We start from the raw sequence: 20555 nt of genomic DNA on the forward strand, positions 1-20555 counted from the left end.
ATACAAATAAATACACAAAAAAAAAATTGAAACAAACATTTTCGATAACGATATGCTCTGGTCAATGGTTGACATGCAAACATTCATCTGGGTCAACTACAATTTTGTTTAATATGAACCAAAAAAGGCATTCTATTGTTCGAACAAAGATAGTATTTTAAACAACATTTTTTAGAAATATTGAGTTTAAAAAATATTAATTTTTACAAGATACTTAATATATATATATAACACATTTGTGTATTAAATAATTGATTTGTATAAACAATTTCAACTACGGTGTTTTATATAAAAGTGCAAATAAATTCCTTCATGACTTGATATATTCCCAATTTTCTAGCGTAAAGACATGACTACCTACGCAGAATACGTTTTACAAAATTCATGCCGGTTTAAAGAAAAAACACCTATTATAAACCGAAATTTAAATACAACGATGTAATACGGATAGAAAATAATACGCAAACAAAAGTAATAGCTCAAAGATCAAAAAAGTGTTTTTTTTACGTTAAAAAACTAACTAAAATATGAGTAAAAGATTCATATTGATAGGAAACCGGAAATTATCTTCATTGTGTTTTCTTTTAATTTCATAATAAGTATTTTTATTCTAAAACCATCGTTGGCCGAGTAAGAAGCACACTGCGTAGGGGTTAGGAAATTGTACTAATAAAATATACACTTAAATTTTAAATTTGATATACCAAACTCCGTAATAAATATGGTTCATTACACGGTAAGAATAAAATAGTATGAACAACTTTATTTAAGACTAACAACACTGAGAGAATGATAAAATTGCACGTTCAGTACGTTATAAATAAATATATTACAATACAATATGATTTATTGACCAACTTACTTTTCAGTTTTGATTTGTTACAACGAGACGTCATTTACACTGTAATAATAACTCAACGTCTAGATAATAATATAGCCTAGTAGGAAGGTACGGACTATAAACATGTGACGGCCGAGGAAACTTAGATAACAATGATCTATACAATATTGTTCTCTCGTCAACAAAGTTTTAAGCAAAACAGTGACAAATACTATGATGAGAACGGGTAAAATAATAGCAGTGGTCTATAACGTTTCATTAATCATGAACTATGACACGATATGTTAGTTCCTACTTTGTCCCTTTTTCTTTATTGCCACCCTTCCCTATATATAGACATAGTAATGTCTAATCGACAATTTTGATATAAATATTTTAATTCTACTGCTAACATGGATAAATACAATTATTATACAAAGCCTACGCTTTCTAACACTTATGATTGCTGATTCTGAACAGCTTAGAACGTACTATTAAGATCAACTTGACTTTCTCTGCGCCAGATCTAACAAAATAGCTACAAAACTCCCTGCCAAACTTCTAAGATTCGTCTTTAGCATAATCGAACTTATTGATCATGACTGGAAAACGAAATACATTAAATGGTATACGCTAATTTTCCATTAGACTTGATGGATAATGTCACTTCGGAGTGACAAGTCTAAGGATTATGTGTAAAATCATCTTAGTTTATCTATTGCTTCTTAGTACTATTAAATGTAATGAAAATACTTATTAATTGATGTTAACTTACTGCATGTATATAATAACTCAAATCTAACTTAAAATTATTACTTTTTTGTTAAATAATTAATGTTTCCATTATTTTGCCCATTTCTTGTGTCATTATATATTAAATATACGATAACGCAGGAACAACATGTTAAACATTTTTTTTTTAAATCTCTGTATTTTTAAAGTAAAAGGATAAATACAAATTATTACATTAACCGATCTACTCGAAAAAACTGAAATAAATATTTTAAACATTTATATCGAAATTATGGATTTTGTATAGTTTACATGGGGGCAAAAATATTCAACTTGGTAATTTGTATAGCTAATAATCGAGGACATTTTGAACACATACAAAATTAATAATTACTTCCAACTATTGCGTATTTTAGGTTATGTTTTTTACCATTTGCTTTAAAATAAATGTAAATGCTCAGTAAGTGTGTCACTGAATAAATCGATCCACAGTTGAAAGTGCGTTGGAACTTAGAAAGGTTCTTTGGATGTAGCTTAAGTGAAAAAGGTGTACCCTAATCTCTTTGGGGAGTTTTGACTCGGAGCTGAAATTTTAATATTTCTATTAAAATTCAAATACCATTAGTATATTTTCTCTGGAGTTCAGTAATTTTACACATTTCCAAGTTTCAGCTTACGTGAAATAAAATAAAATTGGTCAAATATCTATCCAAAAATGTCAACACATGCCATAATAGTTTATTGACATTAATTTATAAAAACGTTTTGTAATTATATTATTAAACTCATCACGCAACTGCAGAATTATCAACAAATAAAATATGTTGTTCCTGCGATCACAACAATTATACATAAATTGTGCATGGCGAGTCTTTATGTTTTTAGTCGTTGGTCAGAAGTAACAAATACTCTACTACAACTTATATAGACTTACGACCTACTTGATAATAAATTAATGCATTAATAGGTTTTGTTTTACTAGTTTAAGCACGGCCATAGAATACATACCCGTATAATGGTGTGATATTTTAATAATGACTTTTAGAGAAACCCTCGTGAAAAGACGTTTCCGAGTCGTCCATTCGTGTAAGCCAACCTTACGCAAGCTATCGGAGTCAATCCAACGATACGTTTGGGACTGACTTAATAATGGGATACTTGATTATATGATAATAATTATGAAAATCGAATTTTCGGCAGTAACTAGAATCCTACTCTCTAATGTTATCATCATCAATTATTTAAATGCAATGTACCGTTATGACTGATTTTCGTGTTACCTAGTATGATTACATTTCTACATTTAACGTTCAAAGCTATATTCGAACCCCTTCTAATCTAACTTCACGCATTAACACAAAAGTATTCAAAAATAATTCAAATGTCTTTATAGTTAACGAGACAAAATGTATTAGATTGTTATATCAATCTAAATGTAGAAGGATTACTTTACAAGTCTATGATTACAGAGTAATAATAGTAGTAACTTCAAAATTAGTCATAATTTTTGTCTTAATTGTCATTGTTTTTGTTTTTACAAAACAAACCTTATTATAACAAATACATACCACCATTTAGATCTGTATACAGAAGTATATATAATACATACAGTTATTAAATATTTACCTTTTATGGTATTTTTCAGAACTCTATAAACTTTTGAAACTAAAATGGTAATGTTTTATTCACTTATAAATTTAATACAAATGCTGATAATTTTAACAGGTCGATTGCCAGTTTTGGATAGTTACTTTTATAGTTATTAAGGTTAAAATATAGGCTGGGAGGGTAGGGTTGTGAGTGTGGTATTATTTTTATCTGCGATCATTACTCTATCGCATTTTACCGCCAATCCTAAATTTTTAACATTATTCACTTTCAAAGAAATTACCCAAAACTGGTTAACGACCAGTGGAAAAATTCAGCAAGTTATTCTTATTTTAAAAGTGTAATTAAATTTATACGTTACCATTTGAGTTATAAAAGTCGATAGATCTCTGGAAAAATGGAAATAAAAATAAAAGTTTAATATTATCCAATATAAAATAACGTAAACTAAAGTGTCTTCCAAAAGAAAAATTGCGATTATTTTAAAGAGAAAGTAAGTGTCTTGTCATAATGAATCACCCTATATATGTGTACATAATATATTCCGTTCAACAAGTACTATTAAGAAAAACATATTATTTTAATCCTATATGTACTATTTTTTTTATTTAAGGAGTAAAGTTTAAACGACCTTACAAACACTTTGTTTCGAGTGTTAATTATATGAAGCTATTTATGTTAAAATAAAATTGTTTTGTATTACATTATTTTAACAATAAATAAATTTAGTAATAATAAGTTGCACGATTATAAATTTCGATAAGGATCTTAAAAACCTTACAGTCGATATATTGAAGCCCCTAGATTTATCCAGCCAACGGTTAACTACTATATTATTAATAGCATCAAAGTGGAGAAAAAATAAGACGTGTTGTACATTTCAAAGTGATTGTCCTTAGCTTAGAGCACTGCATTATTGATAAAAACTCGGCATTCTTGTTATTGCTTATGCTTTTAGAAAAATGACAATGGATACTTTGAACACAATATATAATTCGTTGACTATTACATGGACATAACACGTATAGTATATAATGATTTATAATTTAATATGGTCGATAATAAATCCATACAACATAACAAGTATTTAAGAAAAAAACTTAAAACAGAGTTTTACACTTTCGTCAATTTTGTGTTAGATTTACTAAGATCAATTTGTAGTTTTACAGAAAAATGTTCTTTGTAGAAGAAACAAATTTAAAATACTATGAACTGTCTACGTTTTGTATTTTTGTCCATCAAATGTTTTAATGTACAAACTTCATTATTGTATTCCAGGAACGAGTGACTCTGATTGTACCTTGGATCGTTGGTCTTATCACTTTCATGGCACTCGAAGCGGTGGCCGTTGTTTACTCAAACGTACTCAGAGACCATGTAAACAAAGTGAGTTTATCTTCATTATGCCAACGGCATTGCGCATTATTTATACTATTACAGAGTTAAATGTAGAACAACAATACAGCTGTCTTGCTAAAAGTTAAATGCTTTATTTAACCAAGAGATGCTACTCTAGCATCTGTTGGTTAAATTTTCCCCTTATATATTGAATTGTGTTAAGTAACTCATAATACTAGTGGATTGTATATTAATGTACATTTTATTTTTATTTTTAGAGATTTGACTCGTTTTGTAAAATTGAAGTAACATTTTATCTGATACGAGCGGTGTTAAATGTAAGTATTATTTTTTTTATCTCAATTCGATTATAATATTGTATAGTTATGTGTAGAGTAGTTGCACATATGAAATATTTTATAAATAAATAACAATTACTCACTATCACATTAGTATTGATTGATTAATTGATTTCATTCACCATTCATGTACCTAGTTAAGCTACCCCTCATTTAGGTATAGATGTATCTATACTGATTCGCAGTATTCTACGAGTGTACGTAATTTTAACTTGATAAATGTACTCCATAAATCCTATTAGAGCTGAAACGCTATTAACGATAATTCCTACTGTATGGCATTTGGCAAAAGCAAAAATTCGTTATTCAGAATTTTGCGAATAGGCTTAACGTAATAAATTAAGTAATCTAATCTACGTATACATTAATAGATATTAAACCATCATTATACAGCTCCATCTATTAATAAAAAACATATTAAATAACTATTAAGTTTTGTTTTATTAGTTTTAATTTTTAGTTATAACTAAATTCGATGTACATTTCACCATTTTAAACAATTGTACTTGACTTCTTCACGAGAAAAAAAATACTAATCTGATTATCCACAACTCCCCTCGATGGTGATTGATTTTAACGCTAATAACTTGATTACCATCAAAAATACAAAAGCTATTGGTTGTACCCACAAATAAAAATTAAGAAATTTGTATTATTACTTGATGCGCCTACAGGATGTCTAAGCAAAGAGTACCTAGTTTTTAGAAATTGAGCGATTCAAATGATAACTGTCAGTAAGTTTATGGACACAAAAATCTCGAAGTCGACACATTTTATGGTAGAAAAAAATGTGTAACAACAACGAACCCGATTATCTGAACATATTTCAACTTTACCTAAAACGTTTAAAAAAAGTTAACAGTATTTAGGGAAAATTGATAATACATTTAAACAAAATATATATCATATATTATAAATATATATATATATATATAAACTTATGAACACAGAGTGTTGTTCAAAGATATTAAATTGAATACATATACCAATAACTATAATCTATGTATATGACATGTTTCCAAACACTGTTTTTCATATGACAATAGCAGATTTCTTTTATAGGAATTTGTTATAGTTAGTTTATAGATTTTAATAAAAAAGAGTGGTAACAAAGAGCTGTCAATGCTAAATAATAGAAATGTATAACTTATATTCTGCTGTGTTTTTAATAATGATTAATTTATTATTTTTATTTTTTAATAAAAATATTTTTTTATATTTCAACTTTGATTGAAACACAAAGAGCTCTTTAGACAATCGAAATTAAACCTTGGACATTTGTAATATTTACATAATATAATTTGAGATGTAACAGGTAACTGCACGCAAATGCTTTCAGATAGCTACACATCGTTTTACAATCTTACAACAATAAATATGAAATCGAAAATGGATAGAAATTATGGTTTATAAGGCACTAGAATGAATAAGATAGAGAACTTCTAATGTATTTATATACTAGTATCACAACGAGTTTTTAAACTAAAGATCAAATGAATAACCGCGACTTCTTAACTGGTTGATTGTGCATCCGACTATAATGTACAATCTGCGATTTTGTAGATTGTAATAAAGTTTATTCACTAAGTCCAATAACCATTTATTAACTTTAACTATATGTAAAAATAAGAATATATTTTTTTATTCAAAGAAAAACTTAACAATAAAAGAATACAAGGAAAATACATTGAACACTTGTAAAAACTTTGACCGGAACAAACAATAACTAAAACTTTTTTAATGGTTTTACAGTTTTTGCAGTTTTTGAATACCAAGTACCCGAATTCGTTGTATTACTTTTATGGTAATATATATTTTTTTAGTTTTAACATAGAATTTTTCAAATTTAAACGCGAGAACATCAACAAAAACCGATTGTAATGTGAAACCAGACGATATACCATTGTCTTAGCATTAGGTGGATATGAGTTTAGTAATATGTTTCTTATGTCTTTGTAAGTTTTGACAAAAACCCGGCCATCAAGACCAGTATATAACTGCTAGCTGGGATCGAAAATATTTGTAGGTAAGAAAAAAATTGAAACTTTCGAATAAATGAGATTGAGATAAATGTATATGTTTCTCTCGTGACGGCTGTTCGGGTAAATGGCCTGTAATTCCGAAAGGAGGTGCTTCGTGTATGTTAGGAGATAAAAAACGATAAATATCTCGGCTTTCGAATCTCGCGGGCCTGTTTGTGACGGAAAAAATCCATTTATCAAAACAATAACACATCCACCTTCGAGAGTACAGGTATACTGTTGCGGGTGATCGTGTTGTTATCAACAACTCTCGATTCAAAAATATTATACTTGAACGCCGAATATATCACACCATACACTTTAGTCAACACAAGAAATATTACAGAAAATCATGATGGTTCGAACAACTTCGAAAAAGCCAAACAGTAGTTAGGACTTATACAGTTTAAACGTTTCCAATATCTAAATTTTTCATTAGATTTAGGAATCGAAATGTGAGTTTTTTCACGATATAGGTAAACAAAGAATTGACAATTACGGTTTTTATTTAAGTTTTAAATAACAGCTGAAATCGTTTAATATAGGGTTATTATAATAGAACGTTCCATTCTGCCACGGAATAAACTTAATGAAATCCAAGAAATAATAAACAAAAAATTAGGAATCGGCAATAGAATAAAATATTGCTACGAGAAAGTAAATAATAAAATATACAACCTAGTGTTTTAGTATGAGAGAAAGAGTTTAAGAGATTGAGAAACGTAATTATAGACTAGCGTGTGAGTACCAACATTTGAATGTAAATAAGGATTTGAACTAAGTGGAGTGCCATATAAAGTGTGTGTACTGTTATCGGACAATGTAAACAATTGCTTGTGACTTATTAGTTGTTTTACCAGTTTTTTTTTAGTACAGTTAAGTGATAACAACATAAGCGTCTTCAGTTTATTTTACACGTTTTAACAAAAATAATACTAACAATGTTTTTTAATGTGCTTCACCACCCTTGCTATTTTTAAAGCAACAATTATTGAGAAAGACTACCTATTGACGTCTTACCCGAGTCATTTATTTTCATTATTGTCTATTCATTATCTATATTGATTGAATAACGATTATCATCGTCTACGGTTTCATACAGGATGTCTCACGCTATTTCAACAATGCTGCGCACAAATTATTTATGGCCATTTTGCAAAATCCCGTATTATTAGCGTTTTGTTCGGCACTATAATAATAATTGCTCCACCGTTTTTATATTTTAATTACTTAATTAATTACGCCCGTTGACGGACTAATAAAAGCGTACGGACAGGCGACGACAAAGAGACACCCCGTCGATATTTTCTTAGGCGATCGGTGTGAATGATAAGATTATGTCGACTTTTTAGTTTTTCTCGCACCGAAAAACGATCAACGGCGCAGGTGAGGTGGTGGCGCAGTCGTTAGTGGAACAATAAGTAACCAGCCGGCAATTACGGCTCGGCATTACCGGAATAAAAATAATGAAACCCAGTACAGTGGGGTTGGGGCATAATGAGGAACGAAGGATATTGGGTCGAGGGAGGTCAAAAGTCTGTAGGAATAATTATTATAACAGCTGAAAGTGATTAAATCACTTCTAAAATGTAAACACTTCGATGCTAACAACATAATATGTCATTGTAATGACAATTGCGTAGTTGAGAATTATGTACAATTAGTATTACTAATTAGGGTGGATACGATTAGGTTTGATCGTCTGTCTATAATGACTTGTTGCCGTTGTCAACCATGTGTCGCAATTAAAAAAAGTAATGAAAATATTAATAATAAAGCTACACCGAAAAAAAACGAAATAAATACAAAGTGTCTACCCTTTTCTCCAAAAAGGGTTTTTGACATTTTTTCGGTGAGTTGACGTTTATCGGTAGTATTCACAATGTAAAAAAAATGTCTAACGCGAGTTTGGAAGTAATCAGACTACTTATTAAAAAACTAATACCGCCGTAATTTTAAGTTGTAAAATATGTTAATGTTTTTTTCGTTTTTGAAGGGGAAAGGGTGAACTTTTAAATTTTTGCCCCGACAACCTTTCAGATACGATTTCTGATCTATTGTACCGCTGGATTAAGTAATCGATAAAAAAAAATAGTAATAATAAAAACACATCAATCTTAGCTGTGCATCGAAGCTGAAATAACGTTATTATTATTAATAGTAACACTTTAACAGTTTTGTATGGTGATATTTTACGGGCGGCCGAGGTTTCGGATTTTGGCATGACGATGAATGACAACGTATCGTTCTTTAAAAGACAACAGACGCCCCGTGCTGGCTTTAACGGGTTAAGTCGTTGTGATAATTATTTCTGTACGGTTAAGCGACTCACAAGACCGGCACGCCCGCAACAGATTTGAAAATTATTAATCGGGTTGCCGCGTGTGCTCGGCCGAAATCGAATGAAACAACATTAAAGCGACCCTTTTCTATTTTCCACCCTCGGCACGCTGAACAAATCGCCCGTAAAACCTCTATAGAGGCCGTTTTCATATTGTACACACTCGTCGTGGAGAAACAAGGAAAGATGCGAAAAAAGCAATTTAACAATGATACGTCGCCGCCGCCGCCGCCGTTATTTTATTTTACTGTTGTTGGCGCTTTGCCGTCGTTGTCTTTGCCATCGCCCTATAGGTACGTTATTATATTACACATACATTAGGTATAGAGGTGGCTATAAATATTATTGTTTGCAGCGAATTTCGTGAATTCACCGTCGTTGGCTACAATATTCTGCGTGCAACTGGATGTAATAACGGTATTATTCAAACTTTTGACGTTCACCGCAAACCATGGTCGTAAACGTTTATACTAGTTCACTTATATTATTTAGCCAACTGCCGTTATTTTACCGACTGTTAATTCAAGAAAATTCAATACTTTGAAAATAAAAATTCCTGCACTAGGAGTGGACGATTAATATTATTATGTACGACGTTTAGCCAAAACGGTTAAAACATATTATGTCTTGTTAACTTTTTATCTTGGCCGAATACTAAAACGCAATCATAAGAAACTTAGAACGGTTTTTATTCATTTATTTATAAAAAAAAAAAAACTTTGATAAACAATCATTTAAAAGCTAATATAATGTTACGCACGCTTACTTCTTTTACAAAATTGTCTACTTTAATCCTGAACCAGTATTGAGCGTTTACAAATATCCAACTTTTCCTTGGTATTATATTACGCAGAGCCATTAGCCTTTTTTTGTAAACTACACGAATAACTGGATTTTCCATCTCGATCAGTACAATTTCTGAAATGGGTTTTCTTAACTTAACGAGAAGCCTACGCTCGTTTTATATTACAAACAAAAATGCAAAATGGAAACGTTTATAATGTTATTATTTCCATAAACGAAAAGTTCTGCCATGACTAAAATCACATGTTAATTATTCAGTATTGAACTTTTCACGAAATAGAGTTAGCTGTTAATAAGAAAGCCAATCAATTATGCAACATCCAAAAGTATATTATTAATAACATTTTTAATTAAATAAATACTTTAATATTGTTAAATTAGCTATCAAAAATATGATTTCTTTTTAGATTTAACGCAGAGCTTAAGATATTGTTTTCAAAATAGTGGGTTTTTATTTTGTTTAGTCTGGATATCTCTTAAATCACTAGACCGACTTCTTATTATATCTGAGAAGTACTTAATTGGATCAAAATTTGAAAAGTTTACCCAATCTTTTAATAACCTTTTTAAAAATAGTCTAATCATTTTCAGACTTTTATAGGACATTCTTTTAACATATTAATAACGATGTATAGTTAATCCCAAGAAAATATAATTTACTATTTTTCTCAGATAGGGTGGAAACGTTTCCTTTATTTCGCAATGTCGCGCGTTCAATGACTCGAAAAGAAGCAGAGGCAGATTTATAAAAACCAAAGCAATATTTTGTTTATCGATCAATCTAAGCGTTTATTTAAATAAATTCTCCAACACTGCTCGCAACAATAATTATAATATGACGAAATCTATTACAACTCGTCATTATTTTTAAGGACGGCGTCTCGGGTATGCAATTTTATAACTTCCGTGCGTGGTGCGGCAAGACGTTAAGTTGTTTACACATGTTGCTCACATACCGTGTTTAGCTGTGACCTATTACATATATATTTTTTATTTGTAGAAAAACATTTTTTGACACTTAAGTATTTATTTGGGAACAGCGCATTGTTCCTAAAACGGCATGTTACTATTTTGTGCTGTATCCGTCAAAGGGTAATAGCAATGCGAGATTTTAATAGTTTCTCAACTTTGACCACAATGATTTGGTTTTTAATTTTGATTACACAGGGATATTATAGACTTAAAATATAGTCAATGTTATATACGTATAATTAATCAAATATGAATACAATAGTTAAATTATCTAACCATATTTTTTTTTATAATTGATAATAAAATGATTGTTTTGCGCCAAATATTACGTTTCCTAATATCTTAATAAATTTAATACAAATATGTATAAGCAATATAAACTCAATATGTAATATTAAATAACATTTTTAGTTATTAATTTAATTACAAATGTTTTTGTTTTGTAAATAAATATTCAATAGTATAATATTTTATTTCAGCGGCCCCAAAAACATATGAATCGATGTGCCACATTTTTTTTTTTTTTAAATAAATCCCTTGAACTCCTAAAAAGTAGGATGATATAAAAATGGGTTGGTAAAAACATTTTTTTTAAAAGCTTTTTTATTTTATTAAATATTCTATTTTTTATTCTAGCTTAAGTTTAATATTCTAAAACATATAACAACATCTTGGCTCACAACAGTTTTAGTAAGTCTTCATCAACAAAATCACAGCGTAGCCCAAATCATAGGTACGTACTTTTAAAGTATTTTTCGGGCAAACAATATTTATTTTTCTAAATAGAATCTATATTACGGCAAGTAAGTATTACTATATTCTGAAAAACTTATTCAATTAGACATATCGTGTGGTGGTAAACATAGCCAATCCCAGTCTTATACGTAATTGTGCAGAATATCTTCTTGTTGGTGATGTGAATTCTTTGAAAACGATATTTCTTTTTCTGTGACTACACAAATTTCAACCTTCATTGCATAAAGCCTACGCGTAGGAGGTAGCTAGTATTATTTTTGTATACTTATGATTTTACACAAATTATAGTTAACAAGCTATTATTTTTCTCTTCGCTGCTAGAGTATAATATTTACTTGTGCGAAAGTTTCAAAAGTGATTTGGGTAATATCAAAACTTTTCATCCTGAGTCTTGATATTGTTTTAAGACTAATAGCCAAATGATGTAAAGTTTAAACATCATGTAGTCACTATAATCGTTTATGAAGTGAAACTTCGTATGCTGCGCTAAGACCTGAAAGCGTTACGGAAGTAGAAGTAACCGAAAGTAGGCGTTATGGAAGTAAAGAAACTGAAAAAGTGCTGAAAACTTTTTGCACGTAGGCGGGAACTGACCCCAGATCTCCCGTTTACTGGGTTTTTGATTTAACCATTCAGCTACTCGACAGCCATACTTTTATGCTAATTTTCAATAAATGTATAGTAGTTTCTATTAAATTTACTTTTGCAGTACCGCTGATCAATTTCAGACGTGATCCAACAGTATCTCGAACAGTATCTCTACTTAAGAGTTGTATTTATTTATAACAACTTTTCAGCAAATATCAAGCCAGCTTACTTACAACCTGATGGCTAGTACTAACTAACTAACCCATAGAGTTAAAATATATAGGGCCGTAACATTATCACAGCTTTGCACTATAATTTGTTTTCTTAATAAGATTGCTTTAAATGGAAACATAACACCACTGTTGACTCTTTTCAACTCTCCGATCACATATTTTTCTACTCATCACATGACCCATTTTTCAATTCTACCTGCTCTTTTGCATAAATTATTTATAAATGTACGCATTTTTGTGTCAGAGAGCCTACTAAAAAAAAAATGTTAATCTATCTGTATACGAATCAGCTAGTAAGTCAATCACTATGTTCACAAAGTTTAAAGTTTAAATGTAATGCAAGCATTATTATTATTAAGTAATAAGCCAAACAATCTCATTGACTAATTGATCTATTGCAGTAAGCTAATATTACACTTTTTAATTACATTATAATAATTTAGTATACTTCATTACCATCCCAACAGTGCACGCGTAACTAAACAAACAAAAATATTTATGTGTTGCTCGAGCAAACTTTTTAAGTTTTATACGACCCACGTCCGTGTGTAAGCAAAGCCAATACTTACTAGATGAATTTTTAGCGACCCATAATAATATGGTCTTGGCATTCAGCGTGGCCGACTTATCCGACTCCCATTAATTCCATCTAAATACTCACCGTATTAAACCGAAAGCTTATGTTACCTATTTCCCCCGAGGCCAAGCGTTCCGTAAATTTCCTTAGTTACAACAAGCCACGGTACAGACTAAACTCCAAATAGTATACATTTTAGCATGTTTTTCATTACCGTTTGAACCACATTACCACTGCGCAATTAACTAACAAGTTCTCTAACTGAAATACACAAGACAATTAAATATTTCCAAAAATAAAGTTATCGAAACCCTAAGTGTTGTACTCTATTTCTTGTATGTATTAACAATGTAACTAAATATTTATGTTGTTGAATAATATTTTAAAAAAACTAATATTAAAATGTACCTATTTGAAAAATATTATAAACAATTTTGAAAATTAGTAACAAGTAATTCCCGAAAAGTGGAAAAAATGTATTTCTTTGTAAATATAAATTAAGTTTAAGACAAGTAAAAATTCTTACTTTTAAGTCTGCATTCTGCACAGTCGTGATGGCACGCGGTATTTTAATATTTTTTATAAAAATGTTTCCAACTAGCTTATCCCAAGAATATTAATATAAAATTGAAAGGAATTATTCATAATTTTTTAATAATATTCTTAACTACAACTGAAATGCATTAAATGACGATGTTATACCTTAGCAATAAATAAAATATTAAGCGAAGAAACCTTTGGAATCGCCAAAAAGCACCAGGTGCCCGATTTAAACTTTTACATAATTCATAATACATTTAGTATCACAGCCTGAAAAAAATCCGTCATAATAAAAAATTAACTATTATCTCTAATACGACTTTAAAATAGTTAATGCATTATAGAATTCACACACATTATTATTATTATAAATATTACAATGACGTTGAATGACAGTCCTCAATTATTTCTATCACAGTAAAATTTTTAAACCCTAATGAATTATAAATCATCTATGGTTCATTTTCCTCAGAGCTCACAGATTTAATCTTCAGTTCAAAAAATAATCATAAGTAAAATAAAATGGCATTGTGCTTTGGAAGTATAATATGTCAATTAAGTACACATACATATTTATTTTAAAATACAAAATCTACCGCAGCTTTAAATACTAAGTACAAGTCATTAAATAGTGTAAAAATTATATATTTTTTATTTATACAATTGTTATATATAAACAAAATATTCGAATTTTAATAAATACAAAATTGAATTGTCCTTTGCTTCTCTGTAAACACGACTTCTTAATTATCTCTTTGGTTATAGAGAATCAAAAGATTAAAAGCTCAACAAATTATATTATACCAATGTTTTATGTACACAAAAGAAATAAGATTTTACAGACTACCGTGACATAAAAAGAAACGTTCTTTAGGAAACTCTAGTTGAATTCTTCCACGAACTGTGTTTAGAAACCATACCGCATATATCTATACCCCCGACTATTGAACACACTAATGGCGTATAAAGTAACAAAAGGTACGTCGATCTGCCACAGTAAGGGACGTGTCACGTGTAAATAATAAATCCTAAATTTTCAACATTGTAAATACACAACAGAGCAATTGAACACCTGATTTCTTATTCAACTGTAGATCAATCACGTTCTAAAATTGCCAAAGCCATTTATCTAATAACGGCCAAACAAAAAACAAACTTACTAGACTAATTAGAGTGTATATATGAGTAATTACAACAAAATATAATCCGATTTACATATTTATATTTGTATGGCATAAAAAAGTAAAAAATCCGCTTAAAATAATCAAAGGTCGAAAAAATCGATTAGATTTGTAGCAATGTAATTACACTTTGGTAGTAGAGATAATATAGTGATGAACCTTGGGGCCTTATATTAGAACTGTTAACTAAATTAAAGAGAGTGTAAATCATCATGGTTATTTAAGTAGTAAACATTTCACAGTAATGGTTTTGAGAATTGGCCTGTATTGATTTACTGTTAAAAAATATTACTATAGTTATCACTTATCATCAAAAATATAAAATAAGCTTGATAACAAATTATACACAAAATGCACCAATAACTAAAAATTATTGAAATTTGATTAGCTTAACACGTTTGTGTAATTATTCAAAACACTTATTTAAGTTTCATCTTGTTACTTTAATATGAATGGTCGGTCTGATCTTATTCGTAAATAATGCCCAATAATTAATAAACTTGTACATATTTGTATGTTTACAGGTACTGAGTCTGTTGAGCGTGATCAAATTCTACAATATGATAAGACTAGGAGTAACTTGGAAAGGCCCGGAATCCATCGAGCTATGATGTACAATATCAGGACCAGGACGTTATCCAGGTTCTATATCATCGGCTGAAAGCACCGACACAACTTTATCCTCTAATTCTGATGACTTTTTATGATTAAATTAAACTTCTACTATTATTATTACTAATATACATGTGTTATTCTATAACTTATATAATTGTTGATGTAAATAAATGTTTTGTGTTTTGATTAGAAATTGGAATACTAATAAAACACGATGTAATAATACATTTTTTTTTATGTAGCCTTTATTGAAAAATATTACTGCTCAGCGATTACATGGTTTCAATTATAATTATAGATACAATCTAAAATAAGAGCAACATATACAACGAAAATAAATAAAGCAAAATACATAATACGCTTGTTAATGATAGTTTCTTAATTAGATAACAGACCCAGCGTCAAGGATACACTTGAGGATGGATTGAATGATAGGAACGGAACGGAAGTAAGTATATTGTACGGGTTAGGGTCATTAATACCCGTAGAAAATAAAAAGTTATAGAGGTTATTTCTGTGGAGAGAGAGAGAGAGTGGAGCAATGAGGAAAATCAAAAATGAATGGTAAATTATGCAAGGTGCAGTGTGGAGAAGAGTTGATAGAGATGAGGAAATAGAGAGCTGGAAGAAGGTTGTGTCCAAATCTTAAACAGGCAAAGAAAGAAATTGCTCTGTGTGAAAGATGGAGACCTTGAAACCGTGGACTGCGAGGGATAAAAGGGCAAATCGAACGATGCCAAAGGGAGAAGTCGGGAGGGGGAGGATCATTTGCCCTGTCAAGCTTGTAAGGTTGTTTTATTGTTAGAATATCAATACAATTACTGTCAGAATAGGGTGTGGTAAAGCCATGAGTCTTGTTACCAATGATCCTAGAGTGACGTGGGACCCAAAGAAACTAAAGTATTTTGCCAAAGGTGGTGACAGAATACGGCACAGAAGAGATCTAATGTTGAGGATAAGAAGTAACATTGTAGAACTAAAAGGATTGAAGGAGAGAGCAAGAAGGCAAGCTTGGAAATCGGAGCAAATCAAGAAATTATCATAATTGTTGGAGGAAATAAAGAGGAGAGCGTGGAACATATAATGACAGTCGTCCATATATGTTCACCCTTAGGCTTGAAACATCTAGAGCAGTGATGTCAAGAAGGTAAACCGTTTGTAAGCAACTACAAGTTCAAAGGAAGTAATAAATTTAAAAACGGTACAATCGCTTTCATGAAAACACAAGTTCAAAGGAAGTGATAAATTTAAAATACGATACAATCGCTTCCATGAAAAAACGATTTGATGCAAACCTTTGGTTAGAAATAATTGTTGTCAATCGAGCTTTATGCAAAAAAAAATACCAGGAAAACTTTCTTTCCCTTATGGATGGGAGTAATGAGTAGTTTTTTTCCTGATTTGTAGTTGTACAGTATTCAGGTCATTAATGAAAAATATCCAAACATCTATAGTCTTTTTTATTTCTACAAAGTTAAATAATGTCAAAATGAAATCATAAAAAAAATCCATTTTTTGTTATTTTTAATGACTCAAAATACTAGACACTCGATTGTAAGTTATACTAAAGACTAACTTAAATTATTCTTTAAGGTTAACTTTAATTATTATTAAAGATATACGTGTTATTCATTTTAGCATCGAAGCTAAAATAAAAAACGAGGAACACAATAACAAATTCTGGTAGAACAATATATACTTTATTACCATAATTATTATAACCAGTTTATAATCTAGTTTTACCGTTGTACAAAAGATATTCTTAGGGTCTACGATTCATTAACATGCAGTTTTATTTTAAACTTGTAAATGACACTAATCTTCTTATTTTTCTCAAAAGGGATTGGCTACCTACTCTTATTCTCTTTCTCCATTCTGCTCTGGCATTAACTTTTTATTCTCTCTACACGCCTTCGTACTACCATTCAAATAGGTACATTATATAGTAAAAATATTAAACACAACCATATTATTCTTTAAAGATAAAAAAAAAATGTTTATAATCACCGAGATTATAGCAATATAAAACGTATACACTAAGCAGATATGTATGTATATTTAATGTCTTATTATGTGTTAGTCTTATTTTTCTATTTTAATAAAAAACGGTACGGTTGTACGGGTGTAGTTTAAATTATTAGTATTAACAAAAATGTTTGTACTATACAAGTGTACAAAATTATAAACAATATCTATTTTTTATAAGGTTTTTTAACCTCTGTTAAAAAAAATATACCTATAAGATCTTTATATGTTTGGTGACTCTTTTATTATAAAAAATATATTTAAGTATATATACTGAAAACTTTGGAGTATAATACACAGACTATTTATTAGTTATTACGTCATCGGATTGAATCGAATGCTTGGGATATAAATTCATTGGACGTATAATGGCTATAAATAATATAGTACACAATTTCTTTATTTTTTCAGATCGGACAGACTAATAAATAAAACATTGCGGCCGATATTTTTGTGGTGTACTTACACTGTGAACAACATAGTTACTCCCATTCCATAATCCATTCATCATCATCGCTCACTGTTACAAGCATAATCCGTATAGGAACATTGAATTAAATAGTTTTTCAGTATTCTAATAAAAATCGTATATTTTCTTTGGGGAGACAACGAGAGTGATAAAAAAAATAAACTAGTGAAGTGTGAAGAACGATAACAAGTCAGATATCATTACGCAGTGATTAATGATTTTTTTTCAACGGAAAACTTTTAATGACTTGCTTGTCCATGAGCTTTAATGGACATTATGGCTATACCATTATTCCAGTTTATAACACCCTTTTTAATAAAACCATTGTTCTCGACAAATCCTCTTTTTTACTTTATTTTAATTTCGAAATCTCCGGGGGCATCTAATTTTATTGTTCTGAAAAAGTTAACAACTATAATAATATATACCCTATAGAATATATTTTTTACACTATAATTAAAAAACAATTTAATTAAAGTGAAATGATAAATAAATAAGTGCAACTCAAAGCTTGTCTCTAGTTGTAATATATTATATTTTAATACAAAATAAAAAAGAATAATTTAATGTCTATCAGTAAATAATAATAAAAAAACCGACTTAAATGTAGCATAATTTTAATTAAGATAAAATTTGTACACTTTTTATCGCTAGTCATTACTTTAAAAAAATGTATTTAATTATTGAAAAATAATCTAGGAAAACATGTACATCATCGGCCATAATATGTAAGTACATATTAGTCAAATAACAAGAAACACACTTAACTACAAGACCAGAAAATAACAGAATTCTAGAATTTTGAATGTTATTTTTTTAGTAGTATAGCTGCAAACAAACAGTAAAAATGCGTTCATTAGTCAAGGTAGTAATTATAACTACCAAAAGATTTTCCGGCCTTTTGATAAAACCGAAATTTTCTCTGTGACCATTTGTGATCCCAAGTATACACATCAATAAACCATTGTGTAGTCTTTTTTTCTTCAACGTATTGTAAATGGAACAGATGCAAAATCAAAAAGTCCATTGTTCGTCCATCTGTGCATTACCCAGCAAGTTGTAATAAATTATTTTCTTGTCCTCCTCTTTTTTTTGTTCATGTTAACGTAACAATAAAAGTTTTAAAAAGATAATGGAGGTTATATCATAAGTCCGTCTTTGCACATGAGACACGAACCGTGTATAGCTTTACTAGAATAAAAATATGTAAGTAAAAATATTATGCTATAAGCATTATAGCATATGCGGTCGTTCGGTTGAAAATAAAAACCGCTCAAATTCAAAAATCATATTAATTATTTAAATTAACTTGGATAACGCACCTGTCTCGTGTGCAACCCTATTACACATAGATAAGGTTTTTCATACATAGTTTTTAATTGAAAACAAATCAAAAAATACACATAAAAACGTAATGTATAAATATTGTATACATAACACTGATCGAATTTCAGTTACAGTTAGAAATTAAAAAAATAAAAGTTCTAGAAAATGTTGTTTTGTATTATCATTTATTAGGTAGATGCCTAATGTACTTCAAATACACAAATGCAAAAACAGTAGAGAGAGAATTATTATATAAAAAAAGTTCTAGTTTTACAGAATATTTGTTTTTGATTACTTTTTTTTAACTGTTTTTATGAGACTTTTATTTTGAGTAGGTACATCATTATAACTTGTGTGCAGAAAAAAAATGTTTATTGGAACTTTTTATAAAAGTTCTATTGCTGTTTTTATTGTTGCCCTATATATAATACCATCACGGTGCAAACTATCAGAATAAAATTTAAAAAAAAACTGAAATTAAATGGACTGTGTGATCACCAAAACGATTGACACATATTTGTGGTTATTCGCGATACTTTAAGTCATTTTCTGTACCTACATTGATTTATACCACATTCGACGCAATGAGGCAGATGATTTTTAAAAGTTTTCCGAGTTCAATAAATGTTTGAGTTGGCATTAATGTCACTGAAGTCGGTCTTTTGCTTTAGTAAGTTTTTTTTTTTAATTTGACTGCTGTATTCAATAAAGTTTTTGTCCTTTTGGTAATTCAATAATATTGTGAAATGAAGATCTGTTAAAAATCACAGGCTGAGCAGATAAATAGATGTAGATCTAAGGTACAGTTAGGACGGAAGGGCTTTTTGTGTTAAAGAAAATGTTAAAAACATGAAATAATTTTTTTTTTTTTAAACAAGTAAACGATCACGAATTAGTAGTTACACAAGTACCTTTTCGGTTTGTGGTAAAGTAATACAAAGACATGACGTGCATGTGTGATACCATAAAAATCAACATTTTGTGGGTTCAAATATATTGGATGGCCAATACTACGGCGTCTACAAAAAATAATGTAGTGTATATTTAATTTAATATAGGCAGTATATTATATCAAACATAAAATGTAACATTCAATTTACTTGAATTCGGTAATATGATCAATCGTTTTTAACATTTAACAAATGATCATCAATTGGAAATAAATAACCGTGCAAGGCCAATAATTTTGCTAGGTACAATGCTTCTACTGCAATAAAAAATAATAACATTTAATATCATATAAAATAAAT

The 20555-nt window shown here is 29.4% G+C and overlaps 1 protein-coding gene across 3 annotated transcripts in view; it reads left to right on the forward strand.

Moving 5' to 3' along the window:
- The window catches only part of LOC126846776 (uncharacterized), a 67919-nt gene extending 52207 nt beyond the window's left edge, over positions 1-15712 (forward strand). For all 3 annotated transcript variants that reach the window (XM_050586564.1, XM_050586563.1, XM_050586566.1), the window contains 3 exons: positions 4439-4546; positions 4777-4836; positions 15395-15712. In XM_050586564.1, coding sequence (XP_050442521.1) covers positions 4439-4546; positions 4777-4836; positions 15395-15481 — 255 coding nt within the window. In that variant the 3' untranslated portion in view covers positions 15482-15712. The remainder of the gene's footprint in view (positions 1-4438; positions 4547-4776; positions 4837-15394) is intronic.
- The last annotated feature ends 4843 nt before the right edge of the window (positions 15713-20555 follow it).

The sequence above is a fragment of the Adelges cooleyi genome, unplaced genomic scaffold (genome assembly GCF_023614345.1).
Source record: "Adelges cooleyi isolate 19-005CV unplaced genomic scaffold, UGA_ACOO_1.1 ACOO_flye_CR_arks_rails_tigmint_CR_PRNA_9, whole genome shotgun sequence".
In the NCBI taxonomy this organism is placed as follows: domain Eukaryota; kingdom Metazoa; phylum Arthropoda; class Insecta; order Hemiptera; family Adelgidae; genus Adelges; species Adelges cooleyi.